Below are 23416 nucleotides of genomic sequence, written 5' to 3' on the forward strand. Positions count from 1 at the left end.
GGGTTCTGTCCCTCTTCCCCCTCCCACCTTCAGCACGCTCCAGGCAGCGGGCTTGCGCATGGGGGGGCGCTCCTGCCCGGTAACCCCCACGTGTCCTCGCGCCGCTGCCTCCTCGCCGCCTGGTTTCTTTGGCCCAGCTCTCCAGGGGCCGCAGTGGCGGAAGCTGGACCGGAACCAGGCGCCCTGTGCATCCGCTCCAGACCAGGTGCTTCCTGCCCTGAGACCCGAGGGGGCGTGCACACAAAGAGGGACCTGGCAGGCTGCTGCCCAGACACCCAGTGAGGGGGAGCTGTACCCCTCCCTCCCTGCCCTCCAGAGTGTAACGTTTAGTAACGTTAAGGAAGAGTTCTGGGGTAGGATCCCCTCTCTGGCTCCTGCACCCTTCATCCCCATATGTAATGAGGCTAATCTTAGGACCTTCTTTGTAGGGATATCAGAGTTAGTTTCAGTGGTTAAACTTTTTTTTTTTTTTTTTTTTTTTTTTTTTGAGGCAAGGTCTAGATGTATGGCCCAGGCTGGAGTGCAGTGGCACAATATTGGCTCACTGCAACCTCCACCTCCCAGGCTCAGGCCATGCTCCCACCTCAGCCTCCAGAGTAGCAGGGACTACAGGCACGCACCACCACAACCAGCTAATTTTTGTATTTGTTGTAGAGATGGGGTTTCGCCATGTTTTCCAGGCTGGTCTCAAACTCATGAGCCCAAGCAATCCGCCAGTCTCAGCCTCCCAAAGTGCTGGGATGACAGGCATGAGCCACCACGCCTGGCCTTTATTGCATAAAACTTTAGTTCCTGCTTCTTTGGAAGAAAGCAATGGAGGTGTTGATCGTGAGGTCCTGTGCTCCCCCCCATTCTTCGGGGGGTGGTAGTAGTCCTGGTGCTGGGTGCCTGCCTGGGGGCTCTTGCAGTTGCCCAGACACACACACACCGGCCAAAGCATGAGTATCACAAGTGGGCGGCAGTCCTGTAGCTGCTGCTGCCTCGCTGTGCCCAGAGCCTCTCCCTGTGGGAGGCTCCAGTGGGGTCTTGAGGTTTACCACCAAGCCAGGATACCTGCCCCCCATGAAGGGGCCGCGTGCTGTGGGGTGAGGGCCACGGACCACCAAGTTGGAGTTATGTGATGCTGTAGCCAAGAGGCCTAGAACTGTGGGGACCTGTTGGGCATGTACTGGAAGGTCACACCAGCCCCGGCACCCTAGGAAATCCGACTTCCCACCCCACCCCCGACAGCCATGGCACTTCCTCTCACCCTCCTGGCTTGGAAATGTGTGGATACTGTACTGAGGGCTTGGGACACCTGCCCAGGCTGGACACCCAAGGCCAGACTGTTAGAACTGTTTCCCTTTGGGTGCCCCACTCCCGGGTAGAAGTGGTGGAGAGGCGGGAAGGGCCTCTGTAAAAAGAGGAACCAGGCTGGGTGAAGAGAGGAGAAGGTGGGGGCCCAGGGTCACGCGGCCCCAACGGGCCGGAAAGGGCTCTCCCTCACCCCCATCAGCATAGACATTGGGGCAGGAGTGTTCAAAGCCAAAGGGCAGACTCAGAGGACATAAGAGGAGGCAGCTTCCTTGCCTCAGTTTACCCCCTGTGTGCATCCAGGCACCTTCCTCCCCGGCTGCCCTCGGGCCCGGGTCCCCAGAGGCCCGGGGTCCCTCCAGTGCCTGGGGGAGCGGAAAGCGAAGCCTTGAGGGGTGGCGGACCGAGTCCTGCCAGCGCCGGCTGGGGGCGGGGCCGGGAGGCCCGCGCGGCTAGGTCCCCGCCCGCTGGTTTCCTCCGGGGTCAGCCCGGCTCCTTATCAGGCGCGGCCAGGCAGCCCGGCCCTTATCTGCACTGGGCCAGCATCCTCCGGCCGCTGCGCCGCCAGGGGTGAGAGGGAGGAAACCGGGCCGCCGGGGGCGGGGAGAGGGAAGGCCGGCCCGGGAGCCGCTCACTTTCCCTGGGGGAGACCTAAGCGGAGACCTCGGCTATCCTGGCCCTCCGAGGCCCACGAGGAGGCGCGGCCCAACGCCGGGGCCTGGAGCATTGAGGCCGGACCCGAGCGAGACGGCAGAGCCTGGCCTGACGCTGGAAACCACACCCTGGCCCAGACTGCCAACCCTGACTGGACAGAGCCAGGGCACTCACCAGGCTGCAGGAACAGTGCTGGGGTAAGAGGGGAACCGGCCTAAAGGTGAAGGATCCCCGGCCTGGGACCCAGCCTGCATTCCTTTGTTCGTTTGTTCATTCATTCATTCATCAATCAGCAGGGACCCACTTGTGAGGGGCCAGGCCTGCTTCCCCAGGGCCTAGCTGAGGAAGACAGGGCAGAGGGGCCAAGAGTCTCACACCTTGCTGGGACATCCTGGACTCTGGAACCAAGAGCAAACAGGGATGTCAAAACACTATGCAAAAGTGTGGATGATGGAGGGGCATGGTGGTGCATGCCTGTAATCCCAGCACTTTGGGAGACTGAGGCAGGAGGATCACTTGAGCCCAGGAGTTCCAGACCACCCTAGACAACAGAGTGAGAACCTGTCTGTATTGAAAAATTAATTTTTTTTTAAATTTAGCTGGGCATGGTGGCACATGCCTATACTCTCAGCTACTCAGGAGGCTGAGACAGGAGGATGGCTTGAGCCCAGGAATTTGAGGCTGCAGTGAGCTATGACTGCACCACTGCACTCCAGCCTGGGCAACAGAGGGAGTCCCTGTATCTAAAAAATAAACAAATTTTAAAAAGTGTGGATGCTGATGAGGGTGGGGGCTTCCAAGCCAGAGGGAGGGTTGGGACATGACTGGACTGGGCAGTGGGGTCAGTGTTTGGGGGTCTAGGGTCAGCATTTGAGGTCATAGTGTCAGTAGTGGGGTCACAGGGTTCCTATGGGGGATGTTTGCAGTGGGAGTGGGGGTCACTAGAGCAATTACAGAGCACTTTCAGGGACAGCAATGGGAAGAACCGCAGAGTCATTCCTGAGGTGCAGAGGGTCAGCCTGGGTGGGGAGTGGGGGGCATCTGTGAAGGGTCAGAGTCCATCTTGGAGGGATTCCAAGCTCACATGTTATCAGTGAGTCAATGAGGAGTCTCTGGATTGGATCTTCAGATCTGAGGGTAACAGGGTTAATCTTGGGGTTTCTGGGGATCCCAGGATCAGTTAGGGGCTCCCTGTCTTGTTCCCTCTCCAGGCTGCAGAGGTGAGGGAATTCTGGAAGAAGGAATATTTGCTCAGAGGCTGGGCAACAGCGCCCCTCCTGGGTCACAAAGAGCTCAGGGACAGTGCGCTGCCTAGCACCTAGGTGGGCGCCTCCTACTCTAACGCAGGACCCCCTCCCATGTCCTGGAAGTTTCTGGGCCTGCCCCTGCCATCTGCCTTTGCCTACTGAAACCTCTCCCCTCCTCCTTTCCCCTTCCCCCTCCCTCCTTCCCATTTGAGGGTTTTTTTGGGCAAAGAAGGTGGGAGCAGGGCACCTAGTCCTCCTTCCCACTGGCTGCCTTCTTTCCCACAGGTGAGTACCCCCACGTCGGGGTCCATGTGCCCGCCTCAGGCACAGGCAGAGGTGGGCCCCACCATGACTGAGAAGGCAGAGATGGTGTGTGCCCCCAGCCCAGCGCCTGCCCCACCCCCTAAGCCTGCCTCACCTGGGCCCCCGCAGGTGGAGGAGGTGGGCCACCGAGGAGGCTCCTCACCCCCCAGGCTGCCACCTGGTGTACCAGTGATCAGCCTGGGCCACAGCAGGCCCCCAGGGGCAGCCATGCCCACCACAGAGCTGGGCACCCTGCGGCCCCCGCTGCTGCAACTCTCCACCCTGGGAACTGCCCCACCCACTTTGGCCCTGCACTACCACCCTCACCCCTTCCTCAACAGGTCAGTGGGGAGCTGGGGCGGGGTGGGGTGGGGATTGGGGGCCAGGGTCCTTGCCCACAAGGCATTAGTGACCCACGACCCCTTACAGTGTCTACATTGGGCCAGCAGGACCTTTTAGCGTCTTCCCTAGCAGCCGGCTGAAGCGGAGACCAAGCCACTGTGAGCTGGACCTGGCTGAGGGTGAGTGTGGGTTTGTGTGCCTTGTGGGTTTGCGTGCCTGTGTGTGCACTTGTCGGTGCATGGAAGGCCCGGCTGTCTCTGTGTGGGGCTCATGTCTGTCCTCTACTCCCACTTTGGGGAGAGGTGCTTCCAGCACACACAGAGAACAGCCCACACAGGTTCTACCCATGTGCACAACCGCAGTCCCATAGCCAGCCCCACACAACCACCGCCACCCAACAGGCCAGGCCTTGTAGCCTCAGTCATGGCAAAACACTGCATGCTGCACCAGGTATGGGAGCCACAAAATGACAGCTCCACTAGAATGTGCAGCCACGCAAAAGACAGCCACAAGACCACAGCCATGCAAGAGACAGCCACAGAACCACAACCACACACAAGACAGCCACAGGACCACAGCCACTTAGGACCATGGCCACACAAGAATCAGCCACACAACCACAGCCACTCATGAAACAGCCACATGGCAACATCACACATAACCACAGCCATGAGACATAAGAGTCTCACACAGCCTATGAGACACAGGACAGTCAGTCACAATGAGAGGACCTCTCAGACCCACGAGCACACCCAGCCAGCCACACTTGGGCACACTCTGAATGAGGTCCCCAGGGACAGCCTCCCAAACAACCACAAGGAAATCTTTCCTTAGGGAATCTCAGTTATTGACATAAAGGAGCCCATATTGTCCGTAGGCCGGGCCTGTGATGATTCTTGTCTGGGTGGAGCTACCCGTGGACCCTTTGGGTGGAGAAAGTCCCAGCCCATGGCCTGGGTTTAAGTTCTCACGAGGGTGCTGCGTGCCTAGCAGGAGGGCAGGAGAGGCCGCCCTTTGGGCCATGGCGCCAACCCGGCCTTCCTTGTCCACAGGGCACCAGCCCCAGAAGGTGGCCCGGCGCGTGTTCACCAACAGCCGGGAGCGCTGGCGGCAGCAGAACGTTAACGGCGCCTTTGCCGAGCTGAGGAAGCTGCTGCCGACGCACCCGCCCGACCGGAAGCTGAGCAAGAACGAGGTGCTCCGCCTAGCCATGAAGTACATTGGCTTCCTGGTGCGGCTGCTGCGCGACCAAGCGGCAGCTCTGGCCGCAGGCCCCACCCCGCCCGGGCCCCGCAAACGGCCGGTGCACCGGGTCCCAGACGACGACGCCCGCCGGGGATCCGGGCGCAGGGCCGAAGCGGCAGCGCGCTCGCAGCCCGCGCCCCCGGCCGACCCCAACGGCAGCCCCGGTGCGGTGGCCCGGCCAATAAAGATGGAGCAAACCGCCTTGAGCCCAGAGGTGCGGTGACCGCACGCGCCAGCATTTCTGAGCCAGAGGGCACCAGGGACTCGGCCCAGGGCCGTCGAGGAAAGGGCAATGGACGTGCTGCGCGTGTTCGGGTGCGAACTCCCCCGAAGAAGGACCAGTGAAGACGTCAGGGGCAAGGTCTCGGGGGTCCGGAAGGGTGATCATCGCCCCCCAAGGGACCTGCAGACCCTTAAAAAAAATCACCCACCACCCTGTGGAAGTGGCCTTGCCTGGGTCCCCTTCGCAGGGGCGCGGTTGGCAAACTAACATGGCAGAGCAGTCATAGGACCCAAGTGGTGCCTCATTTTTTCCGGGCTGGGGTCGCGGGGGGAGGCCAGGAGGGGCTGGGGAGCCTTCGCTTTTCTCACCGTCGGCCCCTCCCGGAGACCCAGGGACAGACGCTTGTCGACGCCGTCTGCTGCGCTCCCGGCGCTTGGAGAGAGGCGCAGAATCCAAGTTGGGGGCGCACCCTGCCGACCCCGACCCAGTCCCGCACGGTCGCGTTAGCGAAGGGTCAGGCGCTCTTGCGTTTGTTTTTCTTTATTTCTTTATTTCACATACACATTAGCCATTCAATGGAGAAGCCGGAGAGAGTCAGGCAAAGATGGTATAACAGAAGCGCAGTGACGGGGGCGGGGTGGGGCGGGGCGGAGAGGGAACAGACGGGCTGGCTGCCTACTTGCATTCCGCTAGGACACTGAAAACCCAGAAAACAAAACAGACAGTAAACTACCCTTGTTTCTTATGTATCTCAGTGCAGAGACGGGGGTGGAGGGCAGAGAAGAGGGGGAGACCAGGCTGAAGGAGGAGGAGCAGAGGGAGGGGGACGCTAAAGGGGAAGCACACCAAATCCATTAGTACTATATATAGATACTCGTATATACTGCGTTTCTTAGCCTAAGAAGAAACTTGTTTGACGGGACGGGCGGCCTTTGCGGTCCGCGATGCTGGTGCTGGTCGGGCGCACGGATCTCCCGGGAGGGGCCGAAGCGGGGCTGGCCCAGGCTGGCTTGCGGGGGGGAGGGGGGCGCCCCGAGGGTGGGTGGGGTGGGGGGGAGCAGAGGCGGGGCTGGGGTGCCCCTCGGGCTCTCGATTGGGGGACGAAAGTTCTCGTGACTTTATTGCTCCTTTATTTTCTCTCGTGTGGGGGGTCTGTTCAGCACGGTCGGGGTGGGGGAGTGGTGGGTCGTCTGAGCCACCCGGCCCCTCTGGGACCCAGAGCGCGGCGTCCGCTCCGCCAGCACGGGGGTGAGAACAAGGCACTAGGTCGGCCGGCCAGCGCGGGGGCGGGTGTGTAAGGCAGTCGACAGGGCTGGTTGCGGGGTGGGGCGGGGCTGTGTGCGGGGCCGTGTGCGTGCGTGCGTGCGGGCGCGGGCCTGGGCAAATCGACCTGTCAGCGTGGCTGGTCCTGTCCTGGAGCGTCGAGCCTTCCCGGTGTTCCCCGGAGGGGGTCGGGGATAGGATGAGAGATGTTGAATGGGGGCGGGAGGGGCGCCGGGAAAGTGGGGAGGAAACTACCAACTTGCTGAGCGCGCTCCTGATAATGCTGGTGAGGGTCAAGTTGGCGTCTGGCTCAAAGAAGGGCGCTCGGGGCAGAGAGGGAGGGAGGGAGGGGACGTTTGTTCGTTGGCATTGACCTCTGCGGGGGAGGGGCCAGGGACCCCTGCCGCGCCCCTGTACCCGGACGGGGATGGGGCGAGGAGGGGGTGCTGGGCCCCAGGGAGGGGCGCCCGGGGAGACCCGCGACCGGAGCAGTCCAGCCGCCGGGGGCACGCCGCTGTCCCGTTCCGTTAAACTCAACAAAGAAGGGATATGCGTATTCCTAACAAGTGCAGGATATTTAATTGATTCATAAACTTATGTATAATAGTTTGTGGGTTCTTTAAAACGTACTTTATAATGTAAGAAGCACCAGGGTTTTATGTTTAATTATCTTAAAAATAATTTTTCTCTCGTCCTTTTCCTTTTTGATCTTGTGTTGGTTATTTTTTAAATGTCGAGGTGTTTTTTTTAAACTCTAAAATGTGAGCGTTTCCTTCAGCCCTCCCACCGAAACTGAGAACGAACGACGAAACAAATAAAAACCCCAGATCATCCTCGTCAACGCAGGAAAACGACTTAAAAAAAAACTAAAAACGAACGAAAAAAAAGGGAAAAACACTCAGCTTTCGTTATCCCCGCACAGGGCGGGGCAGGCCCGGTTCTTTTAGCGTCCCCAGAGCCGCGAGGACATTACAACAAAAATAGAATTTTTTTTCTTAATCTCTTAACATACAAAGATAGGAAAACTCTCTGATGCATTGCACTTGGTTCAATGAAAAAAAAAAGTTCATTTCCCCCATATATATTTTTGTTTTTTGTTTTTTTTCTCTCCTAACACGTCCCCACATCTCCTGTTGCCCTCATTGCCCCTCACAACAACACTTGGGAAAGGAGCAGCCCCCACCCCCTGCCCGCCCGGGCAGCCCCGCCGGGCACGCTCCGGCCCGGGCCCAGCTGGCCTGCAGCTTCCGACCTCGCCCGGGCAGGCGCCCCGCAGACCCTGGCTCCCACAGTCACACAGCGCCCGAGGCCCCGACTGTCGTCGAGGGAAAGGGCACGTGCGGCCGGACAGGGAGCCCCTTCTGCTTCGCTCTCAGCTCTGACCCTGTTTAGCCAACCGAACTGAAAAATCATTGCACTTTGACCGCGCGTCACGCCCGGCCCACCCGGCCCCCCACCCCCGGGGCCTTACTCCCCACGCCCCGGGAGACTCCCGCAGGATCCACTGCCCCTCAGCCCTGGGGTCCTCTAGGGCTGCACGCTGAGGACAGGGGGAGGGCTTCACTCAACTTCCAACAAAAGCTGCCCCTGGGGTCAGCCACCTTGTGGCTTCCAGCTGGGTAGCAGGCACCACCTGCCTGCCCCTTCGGCCCCAGGTCGCTGACCTCCTCCCCTCCCCAGACACTCCCTCCTCTCTTCCCTCCCTCCTCATGCTCAGGGCCACAGCCTCACCAACTAGAATCACAATAAATACAGCCCATAACCCACCCCTACGTGGTGCAATGTTGGATTTTCTTTCAGAGGATCCTGACCTGTGCTTTGTGTTTTCATACAATGAAGAAAGAGAGAAAGAGAGAGAGGCACAAGGACTCGAGAAGGGGCCAGGGACGGGAGACGCAGGAGGAGGGAGTAAGGCACAGAAAGACAAGCCAGAGGGGCCAAGTCACACCCTGGAGGGGAGCTGGGCGTGCTCATCCTCCCCTCCCTCCCAGGGGGGCTTCTGAAGACCCTCTGGACAGGCCCCCCAACCCTCCTTGAGGGAGGAGGGGGCTGGGGGGAGAGCTACTTCCTGTGGTGTGTTACCAAATTGTTCCCAAGTTGCTCAAATGGAGGAGTTCCCATTCCAACAGCAAAAGACCCAAACAATGAATGCCCCACCCCTAAATAAAGATTAAAGACATTACAGCTAAAATCCAGAGAAAAGTGGCCACGGGGGGGGGGCAGGGGGAAAGTGGGGGGCACAGAAAGCTCCAAAATACTTTTGAAAAGGACGACACCCAACACCCTCCCAAGGAACCGAAAGTCGGCGAGCAGGACGCCTACCTAAGCGCAGGTGGTGACTTAGCGGCGGCAGCGGCGGCTGCCTGGTCCTCCTCGCTTGGCTCCGGGGTCCCCTTTCTGCTCCACCCTCCGGCCCGGCCCCAGCAGGGCAGTCTGCGTGAGGGGCAGGGGCAGGGACTGATGGGGCGGAGCGAGGGCACCTGCATGCAGGGCTGGGGGCGGGGGCGACCTGGGGCCCGACTCCCCTCCCTTGTGGCAGGAAGGAGGCCCTCCTGGCCTGCAGAGAGAGGGGAGAGGGGGCCTGTCCCAGGCGAGGATGAGGCCGTCGAGAGCATTCCGACTTTCTCCTATGGACTGTACAGAGGGGTCCAGGGCCCCAGGAACTGCTCTTGCGGCTCAGGGTGGGGTGACAGAACACCCTCCATTCTGGGACACGCAACTAGCTCCAGGGGTCACCCCCGGCCCACCTGGAGGCTTTTAGCCCGAGGGTGGGGTGGGGTAAGTGGAGGCTGCTCTCCCCCTCCTGGTCCGGAACAGCTGGGGGAAGAAGCTGGAGCCTTGGCAGGGAAGGAGGGAGGGAGGGAGGGAGGAAGGGAGGAAGGGAAGGGCGGAGTCTGGAGGGCAGAGCCTGAGGGATCTAAACCCCATCATCTTTACAAGCTGGTCCTCCAGGCTCCCTAGGACAGCTCCGACCATGTGGAGGGTGGGGTTCCCCTAGGAAGGGGTGAGGGTGGAGGCCAGGCCCCTTCAGAACTGTGCTGGTTGCTTTGTTTGGGGACTTTGTTCCTTCCCCAGAAGGCCGGGGCGGGGTGGTGGGGAGGAAGGCAGTTCTGCATCCTTTCTTGCTTTCTGTCCTCTACTTGACAGAGTCCATGTCGCGTGTTTCTTTCTGCTTGGCTGCTGGTGCACAGCTCCACTGAGACCCCTTCCAAGGGCTCTCCGAGAACTGGGCTGCTTCTGGGGCCCACAGGGGTCCCCGGGCTGGAGGAGAGAAGGGCTGAGTGGCTGACGACGTGTAATTTTTGCTTTTCGGTGGGGCTGGGCTGGGCTGGGCTGGGGGATTTTTCCATGTCTCAAAATTTCTTCTCCCCCCTTTCGAGGAACCTCTTCTTTTATTTTGTTGTTTCTTTTGTCGATCTTATCAGAGGAACCAGGACTGAAACAGGATGAAAAAGAGGCGATACTGAGAACAGCTGTGGCAGGTCCCATCTCCCAAAGAGCCAGGGTGCCAGGCAGCCACCACCCACCTCGTTCCGGTGGAGAAGAAAGGGCATCCCCATTCTCTCCCTCCCTCCTGCGAGAACCCTGCCCCCTCAGAGACTCTGCCCCTAGTGCTAGAGTCCAGCTGGCCTTCCCGTGGGCACTGTGCCCAGCGGGCGGGACCCCCATGGCTGGCGCTGGCACAGGCCTGAGATCTGGCCATGTTTCCAATTGTTTAGGTTTGTGTGTGCGTCCTGGAGGGTGGGGAAGATGCCAGGCTGGGGCTTTTGTACCCAGAGGGGTTTTAGGAATGGGGTGGGGGTGGCCCAGCTTCTTGCTGAGTTTTCTTTCTGTCTCTTTGGATTAAAAGCAGAAATTCCCATCTATATACCCTAGCCAAGGTCCCACAGGCTGAAAAGCTGGGGGCAGAGGAACCACATGGCTTCAGTCCCTAGTAGCGCCAGGCCTAGGGGAGGGGCCATGTAGCCCACAGTGCTTGATCTTCTACCCTCAGGACACTAGACACTGAGGAAGGACCTGAGGCTTCCTGGGGTGAGCGTCACTTCCTTCACAATGCCAGCAGGGGGTGCTGCCTTCTCACAGACAGGGCCTTGTCTGCCTGTGTCTGGTGGCTCAGCTCAGAGCACACCCAGGGCAGACCCCAAGGGACTGAGCTGCTTGGCTGTGCCCTCCATCCAAGGCTCCAGCCCCACCTCCTGGCAAAGTGGTGGGTCAGGGTCTACTGTGGTCTACTGGGCCTGGGTGCACCTGGTAGTACCCATGGGGCAAAATGAGGGTCCCTGAAAATGCATCTTGGGGCCTCTTCCAGGCTGTCACAGACTCTGGTCTGCAGAGGCCAGGCAGAGCCAACTACAGAGCACGCACCAGGTCCTGGTTCACTCCACCCCTGCCCTGATCCCACAGGGAAGCCAGGCACAGAGGGGGTGGGTGACCTGCCTGAGGCCACACAGCCCTCGGGCAACAAAGCCAGGGTTCAAATGTAAGGGGCAGTGCAGGCTGTGCTCCTAACTGCTGCCTATGCTGCGAGCACGAGGAAGCAGGTTCTGTGGTGGCCGGAATGCCTGTGCCCTGCCTAGGTCAGGGTGAGTGCCCAGGGCAGCTCATCTGCCGACTTTTCAAAAGAAACCAGAAGCCCAGACAGAATTTCGTGCGAAAATTTCCAATATTTAAAACATTGCTTTGGTCAAACATTCTGCCTGCAGGCCAGACCTGCTCTCAGGCTCTGGTTTGGGACTGAGGATAGGGACACTGGGTTTCAGAAAGGGCCTTGGAGATCATCTAGCACTTTCTGTGACAATGGAAATGTTCTCATTTCCATTGCAGTAGCCACTAGCCACAAGTGGTTTCTAAGCACTTGAAATGCTGCGACTGTAACTGAGGAACCAAATTTTTCTTTACTTAATAAGTTAATTTAAATGTAAACAGCCACACGTGGCCTGTGGCTACCACAATGGACAGTGCAGATCAAGAGCATCTGGAAGTGTGGGGTTTGGGATTGCCACAATGACCAGGCACTGCTGCATGGGCAGAAATGCTAAACTTCCTGCATGTGCTGGACAGTACACACAAGAGACCTGCCCTCTCTCAGCGGGGCTCCTCAAGCACCTGCCCCAAGTCCAACCGGTCAATTGACTACAGGCCAAACAGAGGCTCACTGGAGCCTGGTGAGGCTAAGGCGGAAACCCAGGTCTGAGGCATCCCCAGAGTGGATGGGGGAGAACCGGCCCGCAGCCAGCTCCTGGGCTTCTGGCCCAGGCCCGGGGGTGGGAACCGCCTGGGCTGGGTGACCCCCACCCGCCACAGGCTTGGGCCTGTTCCCTGGGACCCCCTTCCCAAAGGGAGACTATAGAGGAACCCTGTGCCATTGCTCCGAGGTTGAGGGGGAGGCTGGCTATGGTGGTGAGCCCACCCCTCTCCTCACCAGGCAAATGAGGCTTGTGGACAATAGGACAGGGAGGGCCCCACCTGCCCTATCTGCCCCTGGCAGACCATGCCAGGGCCCCACACTGGCCCCTTTGGGGTTTCCTGAGCTGTACAGTTGAGGACAATTGCCAATGCTCAGACTGGGGGGTCCTCGTCAGGGAGGGAAGACTCTGGTTCCAGGTCTGGAGTTAGGGACAAAGGCTGCCCCAAGGGGGCTCCCCGGCACCTCCCCAAAGGTCCCAGGAATGGGGGATCTGCTGCCAAGCACAGAGTGGCTTTCTCTGCTCACCCCTCCCTACTTCCTGAGCCAGGTCCAAAATTGATTAAAACTAAGTAAAAAGCGCTGCCCAGGGAATGACAAAATTGCTAAAATTCTCTTTTCTTCCCTCATTCTATTGTTCTCTCTCCATCTGGTGCTCCAGAGATCAGCTAAAGTCACTGGTTACTGTGGAAACCACCCCCGGTTGTACCCCCTGCGCCCGTTGCAGCCGCCTGCTGCCCCCAGGCCCGAGGGCTCCAGCTCCGCTTGTCCAGCTCCAGCTCCCCCAACCACTCCCAGACACACCTGCCTGCTCAGGGGCCCTGGATCCCTGCTGGGACTCCTTCCTCCTACCTCCTGGAGCCCAAGACACAGGGAACATCGGGGGAGACAAACTTTTTCCCAAACTTGCCTCAAACTCTGACTTGGCCCCCAAACGTCCAAGCAAAGTGAGCAAAGAAAGTAAAGGAGGCAGTGGAAACAGGGTTAGCAGGGAGGGCTCATGGCAGTGGTCCCTGGAGCGGAGCGCACAACCGACCGCAGAGCTGCGAGCAGCCCAGGCAGGCGGCAGGAGGGAGGGAGCAATGGAGCCCTGCAGCCTGGTGCCAGCCCAGAGCCAGGAGGGGAGGCCCGCCTGCTGTCCCTTCCTCTGGCACCCCCTCCCGCCTCTGCCAGCAGGGCTCTCTTGGCCTCCCTGGCACAGAGCAGAGGGGGCTGGCTCCAGCCCCTGCTCGGAGCCATTGTTTTTCTTCTCAACACCCCCAAGTTCAAGTTCATCTGGGTGTTACATCATGTCTGGTTGCTCCTGGAAACCAGACGGGTCAGACGTGACTCTGGGGAAAGGGGGTGGGAAGCTGGAGGGGGTTGAAGTTCTCTTCCCCTCCCCTCCTTGCCACTAGGGAGCTCTGAAGTTTGAAGTTTGACAAAGTTTTTTGGCTTTTTTTTTTTTTTTTTTTTTTTGAGGGAAGGAAAGGAAAAGAAAAAGAAAAAAAAAAAATCTCAAACCACACACAAAACTTCCATCCACCAACTTTCTCTGAACTCAGGCCCCAGAGCACAGAGAGGCAGAGCAGGAGATGAGAGGTGGCCCCAGGGGCTCTTGACAGAGGTGGATTTCCCAGGGCTGAGGACACCTCCAAGGACGTGTTTTTGTAAAATGTGCAAAAGAAAGATATTTGCATGTTCTTTTTCAAAACCCTGGGCTGTAACAGCCTCAGGCCCCCTAAAGCTGCCTCTGCCCTCCTCCTGAGATGGGTCTTCCCTGTGCCCCCAAGGGCACTGGGCTCTGTGGGCACTGGCCTCTAGGGTCTCCACCTGGAGGGCTAAGAGTTGTCTTATCTCTTGCTTGTGACAGGAATCTGTCTCCTTGTGAGAACTAGGGGTGGTGTCAGCAGGAGATAGGAGCAAGGATGGGGTCTCCAGCATGCTGGTCTTCTCCCTAACAGGACTCCTGAGGACTTGGGTGAGGGGCCTCTAGAGCAGCGGCCTGCCCTGCCCTGCCCCCAGTGCCAGTCTCTGGGCACGCAGCCCACCAGCCCCTCTGTCCCTCCTCCACCCGTCACCCAGCCCACCCAAAGCCAGGGGAAAGGGAAGGGGTAGGGGCCAGGGCTTCCAGCCGGGGTGGGTGAAAGCAGTGAGGCAGACTCTATTCTCCTCTTGATGGGCCTCAGGCTTCCATCTTTGCTTCCACCAGGCCTGGCCCAGAGGGTCTCTAGACTTGGGTCCTTGGCCGCCTTCCCCAGGGCCAGGGCTGTCAGAGCTAATTATCCAATTAGCTGATTAGCCAGGGAGCCTGGGGGCTGCCTGGGGAGACAGGCTCAGCTGGGCGTGCAAAAGCCTGGGCCCTCCAGCCCCGCCTCAGACCTCTCTCTCCGTTAGCCCCAAGGACTCCAGGCTCTTCCCTAATACCAAGATGCTCTGCAACCCTGCCTGCTCTCCTGGTCCCTGCATCCAGGTGGTGGGCAGGGTCTCCTACCTGAGACTGCTGTGGGATGTTCAGAAAGTTGCCGTCCCGGGGTCCGATGCTGACAAACCGGTTGGCAGAGGAGGCGCCTGTCGTTGCGAATGCTGTGGGGAGCAGGGGAGAGAGGGAGAGACCCTGTCAGGCCTTGGGGCCCATCTGGGCACTGCCCCTCGGGGCTGCTGAGAGAGGGAGAGACTGAGTTAGACCATGTTGCCCAGGTTTAGGCTGCCAGTGGGAAGGATGGGCCAGAGGGGCATCCAAGCTGGAGGCCAGGCTCCGAGCCTGCCCCCGACTACAGAGGGATACTGTCATCTTCTCACTGACCAGGAACACACACTACACCCCCGACACACCCCCACTCCAAAGCCAGTCTCAGCCAGGCATCCTTTTTCACAGCTGGGATGAGGGAGAGGCCCTGGGGGCTGAGACAAATGTCTCTTGGACCTAGTTCCACCGGCTAGTGAGGCACTGGGCAGGGCTGGGGATAGTCCTGGTCCGCAAGTACCCTAAGTGGATACCCCTGCTTTCCCACTGGCCCCTCTCAGGTACTGAAGAGAGGTGGCCAGGGGAGAGGGGAGGCTTTGGCAGCCCAGCCCCACCCTGCTTCGGGAAGGCCTTCCCAGCCAGGCTACCTCTCCAACCTGGGTGGCCTAGCTAGATGCTACACCTCTTACCACCCTGGGCAGGCCCAAGGACCAGGCAGGCAGGCTTGGGGAACCCAAAGGGTGCCCAATGGAGGGCTGAGCCAGGTAGGGCAGGGTCAGAGAGGGGCCTAGGAGCTGGCTGCCTGGCTTGGGCCCAGGGGTAGCAAGGCTCAGGCCCATGGCATTCTCCTCCTCTGACTGATGCACCAGGTCCAACAGGTCTGTGGTTCCAGGACCAACGCAATAGAGGAGGAGGAGGCTGGAGAGCCTGGCAGAGCCCCAGGGCTCAGATGCCTGGGGGCAGCCATCCTGGGGCCCAAGGACAAAATGATCCCAACAGCCCTGAGTTCCTCTCAGGTTTCCAGATGGAGCTCTGCCAGAGGGAACAAGCCCTGTACCCCCAGAAGGGAAGATGCCCCCAGAGGAGGCAAGGAATATCACAGGTTACCTGGGAGGCCCACTGCTGCCTTGCACCAGACACACCCAGGGACTCCATGCTTACCAGATTCTGCCCACCTCTCTCCAGAAGTGGCCCCCAAACCCTGTAGCCCAGGTCCCATCCCCCACCCTGCCCACCTCCAATGACTGTGACTTCATGTCTTATGGCGGATGCAGATGGGAAGATGGCATGAAGAGGATGGAGAGGGGAAAAGAACTCAAACCACGAGAAAGGAGGAGAGACAGAGCGAGCGGAGAGCAGTGTGAGATGGGCCACCCCTCCCGCCGCCACCGAACTGCCCTGGCCTGTGGCCTGCCCACCCCCAGAGCTGCCCACCCTGGCCCACAGACAGCACCCGCCCCATCCTCTGTCCTTCACGCCGGGTCTACCTGGGACCTCTCGACTGATTTTTCTTCTTTTCCCTTTGACAAAATTTGTCATTGGTTTAAGAGGAAAAAAAAAGAAAAGAAAAGAAAGAGAGACAGAGAGAGAGATGAAGTAAGCCAAAGCCCACAGCCCTCCCTTGTCCTTGGAACATCTAACCTGGGAAAGGAATTGAGGAGAAGGGAGGGCAGAGGGATGGGAGGGGGGAAAAAAAAAGAGGAACAACGAGAAACCAAATGTGAGACTGAGGGGGAAGGGGTCAGGGGCTGGCCTGCTGCGTCTTTGAGGCCCAAGGGCCCAGGGATGGAGGTGAGGGGCAAGGCAAAAAGGGGATGGTGGTGGCGTCGCCTTGTGGTTACATTTGATTTTCTTGGTGTGGGGGGAACAACGAAACAACAAAAAAATTAAAAAACAAAAACAAAAACAAAAAAAAAACAGCAATCAGGCATGAAGATGGCATGGCTGTGCCTCCCCGCCCCCTCCCACCCCCGCCAGCACCCCTGGCCTGCGCACCCCCGCTGTGCTCTCCCTCCCGCCCCCCAGAGGGGCCTGGGCCAGGGGCCCCGGCTGGGAGCAGCGGGCAGGGGGCTCGTGGGGTGCTGGCTGGTGCAACTGAGGCCCGGGAGGGAGGCTGTGGTTGGGGGGCTCGGCTCTGCTCTTGTCCATGGTGCTCTGGGTTGAGGGGCTTTGGTGGTGGGGAGGGGGAAGGCTTTTCTTTTTGCAGTGGAGACTGTTTGGACGGGCCGGGGACGCTGGGCGTTGTGGTTTCGGTTTCATCGTCCACTTACAAGGTGATGGAGGAGTCAAGGCGGCGCCGTCTGGGGCAGTGCTGGTGGATTTGGAATCAGGCATAGGAAGGGGCACAGGTCTGGCCACTGGAGGCGGCGGCGGTAGCAAAAATGACCCCGGGACTTTGCCCTGGCCGCTACCGTTGGGCTGCGAACAACATAAATAGAGTGACGCATGAAGGCACATCACACACAGACACACGCTCCCCTGCGCGGCCGCGCCAGCTCGCTCCTGAGAGCGGGCGCTCCCGGTGGAAGATCCAGAATTGGGTCCTCTCCTCCAGGGCACGGGATGGGTGAGGGTGTAAGGCCTCTATTTGGTCTCTCAGGTGTTTCTCTTTTTTTTTTTTTTTTTTTTTTTGGTCCTCTTTTGAAGTTGTGGGAGGGAGGGAGGGGTGTTCGACGGGTGGTTTGTTACTTCTTAGGGAAAATGTTTTAGGTACCAAAATATGCCACCTAGCAAATACGTGCAGCTGCACCTAGAACTCTCACACTCCTGAAGACCATCTCCTACAGCAGGAAAGATGAGCGCGCTCACCCTGCTCCCCCGGTTCCCCAAAGCACATGCCTGCCTCCCTCTGAGGGCTGTCGGGCTGAGCCAGTTCACCCAACCAAGGACGGCAGTCCTGCCAGCACCCACCCCACAACATGTCCTCAGGAGGCCACCAGAAGTTGGGGAGCTCGTCCTCGGCTCCAGCAGCCTGGGTCCTCACTGCCTGTGGGTGGTAGGGCGCTGACCTGTTCTCTCAAGAATGGCCAGGGAAGAAAATCCGTAGCTGCCAGCTCTACTGCCCGTGAGGTTCTTCAGGAGGACTTCCCTGTAGGACGCCCTCAGACACCATGGATGCTCGGCCGCCAGGATGCATTCCTTGTCCTTTATGCCCTCATTTGCTTCTAACTGGATTTTCCCCTCCAGGCCCCGTGCATGGCTTTGCGTGGGTTGGCCTTCTGGCTTCAGGACACATAGGTGCCAAAGGACAGACAGAGGTGCCCCTGCCTCTCCCAGGCAGGTTCCCTGGAGAGACCTCCCTGGAGGTTTGGGCACACACCTCCCGCTGCTCTGAACAGGACCCTGATGACCACTGAGGCGTGGGCTCAGGAAGGCCTGGCCTGTGCTTTTCATCCTAAACTGGCAACTCTCCTGTGGGATAGAGTTCCGCCCTTCTGGGCACCCAGATACGAGACCCAGAGAGGATCCTGTGTACTCCTCCTCCTATCGGTGAGCAAGCCCCGAGGAGCCCATCCCCTTGATGTCTCCAGCCAGTGCCTCCTTCTGTCCTCACTGATTTCAGCTGGACGATGACAATAAGCTGGTATGTGGGGCTCCCCTGTGCTGAAACTGTGGTTATCAGCTCAGGACCCTCAATGTCCAGCCCTGGACCAGGTGCGTTAGTTCTGTTGTGTAACTCCCAACCCACCCCAGAAAGCATCCGTTCTCACCCAGGGGTAATTCTGTCCCCCTCAAGGAGACACTGGCAATGTGTGGAGACACTTTCAGTTGTCACAACAAAGAGGCTGGAGGGGCTGGGTAGAGGCCAGGATGCTACTCAACATCCTGCGGTGCACAGGACAGCCCCCACAACAAAGGACCGTCAGTCCAAGCATTAATAGGCCCGCCCTGGAAAGCCTTGACACAAAGGACGCTCTATTCTCCCTATTTCACAACTGAGGAAACTGAGGCTCTGGGCCATTAAATGGTTTATCCTAAGTCACCCAGCTGCAACTGGCCAGACCTGGAATTCACAGCCATGTCTGTCTGACTCCAGGGATGCTAGAATTCTTTACAGCAGACTCATCAATCCTCTCCCCAAAATCCACATCAGCTCCGGTTTCTCCAGTCTTCTGGAACCTTCCACGGCCCCAGCTACACCCAACATGAAGTCCAGTCTCCTCAGTTGGGCATTCAAGGCCCCCACGGGGGATGCCTCTATCGGTCCACCCCCTACCACCCCTCTGGACTTCCCATTCCAAACTAACCGGGGTTTCCAGAACACAGGCCGAGCAGGCAGGACTGCACGCTGGCTTGCTGTGGAGCTCTCTGTATGAAAAACTATTTCCCACACCCTTCGAGGCCTGCTCAAAGAACCCTGTCCCCTCTGTGGGGACCAGCCAGATCCCCTGAATCACAACCTATCTTTCTCTGCCCTGTTCCTCTAGGACATTCTTGATCTCACTGGAACCTTCAAAACAGGCCACCCCCTCAATCCCTGCCAGCTCCCCAACAAGTCGGCAGAAGCATGCAGCACCCAAGTACCACAAAGCACGTGGGATCGACTTGTCCTTCCTGTTGCACTTTAAAGTCACGGAAGCCCAGGCTGGCCTATGCAGCGCACCCTTCTGAACTCTGGCTTCTCTGCCCATTGTTTTTTTACCACTATGACCAGCATCTAGGTCTGACATATTGTCCCTCTAAATGGTTCCTTTGACCCATTCCTGCCCACTCCAAGGGTGACAACTCTCACTGGCCCTGACAAAAGCAAACAGTGGCTGCTGGTCCCCATGTGTGTCCTGGGCTGGAGAACTTTTGTGTGGGTATTGTTTTGGAAAGGGACCCTCAGTTCCAGGTAACAGTGCAGGTCAGAGCGCGGAGGTTTGCAGCTCTGCAGAGAAAGGTGATGCGACGCCTCCCCTCATCTCCACGCCTGCCTAAAAGGAGGGAATGGGATGGTCTGATCACAGCCTCACTCCTCCTCTCCAGGTGTCCTGAGCTCAGGCTCCCCGGGGGCTGGGACACAGAGGCCTTCCAAGCAACCCCAAGGCAGCCTCTGCCTTCCTTCAGCTTCAGAGCCTGTCTCCCCCAGGAGTATCTAAATTGTTAATCCCACCCGATAATGCTAATCCCTGCCTGATATGGCCAGACATTGAAACCTGCTGATTTACAATATTCAGTTTCTAGATGTAAATTCCAACCAGGCCGGCATGTCTCAGCTCTAATTGGGGTACGGTTGAGGTTTTAAAAACCTCAAGGTCTTGTGACCGTGTAGTGCCTTAAAACCTCATGAGTTAGAAGCTAGAAGGAGCCTGGAAGCTGGTATAGCTCCTCACTTTTTTTTTTTTTTTTGAGATGGAGTCTTACTCTGTCACCCAGGCTGGAGTGCAATGGCGTAATCTTGGCTCACTGCAATCTCCGCCTCCCGGGTTCAAGCGATTCTCCTGCCTCAGCCTCCCAAGTAGCTGGGACTACAGGGACACGCTGTCACATCTGGCTAATTTTTTGTATTTTAGTAGAGAGGGGTTTTACCATGTTGCCCAGACTGGTCTCGAACTCCTGAGCTCAGGCAATCATCTGCCTGCCTCACTCTCCCAAAGTGCTAGGATTACAGGTGTGAGCCACCACGCCCAGCCTAAAATTCTTCTATGCAGACATTTTCCTGCAAAACTGATATGTGACTTCTGATTCTCAAGGAGGTTAGAAACAGCATCAGCATCACCTATGAAGTTGGGAAAAATGCCAATTCTCAGTCCCCACCCCAGACCTGCTGAATCAGTTGCTCTGGGGGTGAGACACAGCCATCTGTGCATTAGCCAGGGCTCTAGTTGACTCTCGCGCATGCCAAGTCTGAGGAGCACTGCTTAACAGTGGCTGTAGTGCAAGCACAGCTGGGCACTGCCACTCCCTGCCCACTGGATCAGTGGTGAAGCCGGGCCCTCTGGCTCTCTGCAGCTATGCATTAGCCTTTTGTGTAGCACAGTACTGTCTCTAGCCTCCTCCCAGAAGCCAGGGGTGGGCCCCATCAAGCAGGCTCCTCGCTGAGCCCCCTCTCCCTCTCTTCAGTAGGACAGGCCACACAAGGAAACTCAGAGGTTGCTCCCCAGCTGGGCCACACTCCTTGCTTAATCAAGGTGCCTGTTTGCAGTTCCTGACTGCAGTGTTTGGCAAGTGTCTGCCTCAGGAAGAGAAACTTCTAGGCAAAATGAGTCCTCTGTCTTTTTTAAAAACTATGGCTCTATATCAGAGTCCTCAATCTTGAACAGTCAAGTCAAGGGAAAGGCTCAGGACCCAGCCCTCAGGACCAGAGGCTCAGAATGGCCAGGGGACTAAATGACCCACTTTCTCAAGGGTTCTGTGGTTAGGTTGGCTACTTGGCCTAACATGGTCTCTAGGCCAGCCTCAATTTGACTCCAAATCCTGGCTGCCTCGGTAGTTGAGAAAGCAGGTAAGGTAATGTTCCAGGCCTCTCTGCCACATATCCCAGACCCCAGACCCTTGGGGGCTGGGCATAGGCTGGTAGCTCCCCTTGAACTCTGCTGGTATCTCTGATGCAAGCACAGCAGCTGTCAGAGGTCAGGTCTGCTCTTCCCTCCATGACTCTAAAAGTGGACAGAGCTTGTCCAGAAAGGTGGGCGAAGCTACCAGTACACTAAGGAGCTGCAGAGTCAGCCAAGAGAAATCCTCGAAGGGCAAAGGGGGAAGGAAGAGGAGGAGGAAAGCAGCAGGAGGGGAACAGGAGGGAGGGAAGAGGACTGGCTTCCCTTACAGACAGAGCGAGAAGGCGGAGCCACAGCCCCGCCACAAATCAATACACCAGCACTTAGCAAATGCTCACTCTGCCAGAGCACACCAAGGCAGCATGGGGCTGGTGGCAGCAGGCAGCCACTGGTGTGGACTTCCGGGATGCCTTTCCCCACCACAGCCCTTTGAGCATCCTCCCTGCCTGGCCTCTCACAGCAGGCTTCTAGGCTGGGAGGGCAGGCTACAGAGGAGCAGGAGCTTCTCCTATTACAGCATGCTGCTGAGGCTCTGGACTTTTCCCAGAGGTCTAGAAACCTCCACATTCCAACCAGGGACCACTGTCCCACTGAAGGGTCATCTCTGGCCCACCACCTCCTGGGATCATTCTTTTGCTGAGCAACCCTGAGTTTCTGCTCCTCAGTGACAGAAAAGGGCTCCGGGGGGAGCCAGTGTGTCTCCCAGGGCTGAGGAGCAGCAGGGTTTCACTCTAGAACCAGGACAGTCCTGGGAAACCTTTGTTAAAAGTCTTGCCAACAGTGGTCTCCGTAGCAGCTATGTGGATCGGGGCTTTCCCTTGACACAGTGCTCCTCACTAGGGATAGTCTTGCCCTCCTGGGCACATTGAAATCTGGAGACTTTTTTTTTTATTATCAAGACTGGGGAGAAGGAGGTGTTCCTGGCATCTAGCAGGTGGAGGCCAGGGATATTGCTCAACATCCTACAGTGCACAGGATGGTCTCACACAATAGTGAATAAACAGCCCCAAATGTCAACAGTGCTGATACTGGGGAAACCCTGGTCTAGAATCTAGCAAATCATTGAAGTTCCGAGGTTTAAGAGGAGCGCTGGGAGGTCGGAGCCCAGATCTGAGTTGGATCAAGAGTTCACTCCTGCTGAGGGGGCAAGGACCATGGGAAGGGCAAGGAGCCTCAGCAAAGGGGCCCAGATGCTGCCCCCACCTCTCTGGACCATGATAGACAGGCCCTGGCATAATACAGAGACCCCCGCCCCCAGACCCAGAAAATCGAGGCGTTTGGTATTACTGGCTCCCTGCTGCTCCAGCCCCAGGCGGGCTCCTGGCTTTTGGGCCCTCTCCCTGTGAGCCCTGAGACAGACAGATAGATGTGGAGATGAGGCTGTAGCTGGGCTCCTGGGGCCCTCTGGACTCACCTGTCCGGTGGCCTGGCCCGAGCCATCCGAGCACACAAACTGCACAAACTCCTTCAGTGAGTCCTGCCCGTGGTGGTGGTGGTAGCGGATGGTCGGGTGCGTGAAATACGGGCTCGACTGCTGGATGATGGACGTGGAGGGGAAGTGCAGGGCTGACGCTGTGGCCCGGGGGCTCCCTGCATGCACGTAGGCAGGGAAAAAAGGGTGTCAGGGCCAAGGAGGCAGCCAGTGGGAGGGATAGGAGAGGAGGGGAGCTGCAGGTCAGAGGGCTGAGGGTCCTGAGGATCCTGAGCAGGTGAGGCAGCCGCCACAGGCACAAAAGTTAAGGCAGCACAAAAAAAGTCAGTCATCAGAATCCATGATGTTTCAATGCAATATAAATAAATAAATAAGAAAATCGGAAACTAGGGTCCAAAGGCCAGTCATTTGTTTTTGTAAATAAAGTTTGATCACAACCAGCGCTGGGAGATTAGGATGAGGCAGATGAGGCAGGGTAGGATCTTGTCTTTATTTTATTTGGCTTTTTAAAAAAGTATTATTATTATTATTTGAGACAGGGTCTCACTCTGTCATCCAGACTGGAGTACAGTGGCACAAACACGGATCACTGCAAGCGATCCTCCCGGGCTCATGCAATCCTCCCACCTCAGCCCCCCAAGTAACCAGCACTACAGGTGCATGCCACCATGCCTGGCAGATTTTTGCATTTTTTTTCTAGAGATGAGATTTTGCCATATTGCCCTGGCTAATCTCAAACTCCTGGGCTCAAGTGATTCGCCTGCCTTGGCCTACCAACGTGCTGGGATTACAGGCATGAGCCACTGTGCTCAGTCTAAATTTTTTTTTTTTTTTTTTTGAGACGGAGTCTCACTGTGTCATCCAGGCTGGAGTGCAGTGGCGTGGTCTCGGCTCACTGCAAGCTCCACCTCCCGGGTTCATGCCATTCTCCTGCCTCAGCCTCCCGAGTAGCTGGGACTACAGGCACCTGCCACTATGTCCTGCTAATTTTTTGTATTTTTAGTAGAGACGGGGTTTCACCGTGTTAGCCAGGATGGTCTCGATCTCTTGACCTCATGAGCCGCCCACCTCGGCCTCCCAAAGTGCTGGGATTATAGGGGTGAGCCACCGCACCCAGCCAAGATTTTTCAAATAGAAACGGGATCTCGCCCTGTCATCCAGGCTGGAGTGCAGTGGCGTGATCACAGCTCACTGCAGCCTCGAACTCCTGGCCTCAAGCAGTCTTCCTGCCTTGGCCTCCCAAAGCATAGGGATTACAAGCATAAGCCACTGTGCCCAGCCTCAACATTTTAAACCACTTTAAA

At 57.9% G+C, this 23416-nt stretch overlaps 2 protein-coding genes across 10 annotated transcripts in view; one reads left to right on the forward strand and one right to left on the reverse strand.

Moving 5' to 3' along the window:
* Positions 1 to 1516: 1516 nt before the first annotated feature.
* LYL1 (LYL1 basic helix-loop-helix family member) lies at positions 1517 to 5595 on the forward strand. 2 transcript variants are annotated; one of them, XM_030936970.1, is made up of 5 exons: positions 1532 to 2144; positions 3159 to 3269; positions 3480 to 3838; positions 3927 to 4018; positions 4892 to 5595. In XM_030936970.1, exons 3-5 carry the CDS (start codon positions 3504 to 3506, stop codon positions 5305 to 5307), a joined length of 843 nt encoding a protein of 280 aa, XP_030792830.1. In that variant the 5' UTR covers positions 1532 to 2144; positions 3159 to 3269; positions 3480 to 3503; the 3' UTR covers positions 5308 to 5595. The 2 variants fall into 2 exon arrangements, with proteins under 2 accessions (XP_030792829.1, XP_030792830.1); XM_030936969.1 differs by lacking the exon at positions 3159 to 3269 and having other exon boundaries at positions 1517 to 2144.
* A 246-nt stretch (positions 5596 to 5841) lies between these two features.
* The window catches only part of NFIX (nuclear factor I X), a 103245-nt gene continuing 85670 nt past the window's right edge, over positions 5842 to 23416 (reverse strand). For 4 of the 8 annotated variants that reach the window (XM_030936968.1, XM_030936966.1, XM_030936967.1 and 1 more), the window contains 3 exons: positions 22095 to 22270; positions 14229 to 14320; positions 5842 to 10006 (listed from right to left, as the gene is read on the reverse strand). In XM_030936968.1, the coding sequence (XP_030792828.1) occupies positions 14249 to 14320; positions 22095 to 22270 (248 nt within the window). In that variant the 3' untranslated portion in view covers positions 5842 to 10006; positions 14229 to 14248. Of the gene's footprint in view, positions 10007 to 14228; positions 14396 to 16471; positions 16620 to 22094; positions 22271 to 23416 lie in introns of all 8 variants that reach the window. The other 4 variants (XM_030936962.1, XM_030936965.1, XM_030936963.1 and 1 more) reach the window with 2 other exon arrangements.

This window comes from Rhinopithecus roxellana, chromosome 8 (genome assembly GCF_007565055.1).
Source record: "Rhinopithecus roxellana isolate Shanxi Qingling chromosome 8, ASM756505v1, whole genome shotgun sequence".
NCBI lineage: Eukaryota > Metazoa > Chordata > Mammalia > Primates > Cercopithecidae > Rhinopithecus > Rhinopithecus roxellana.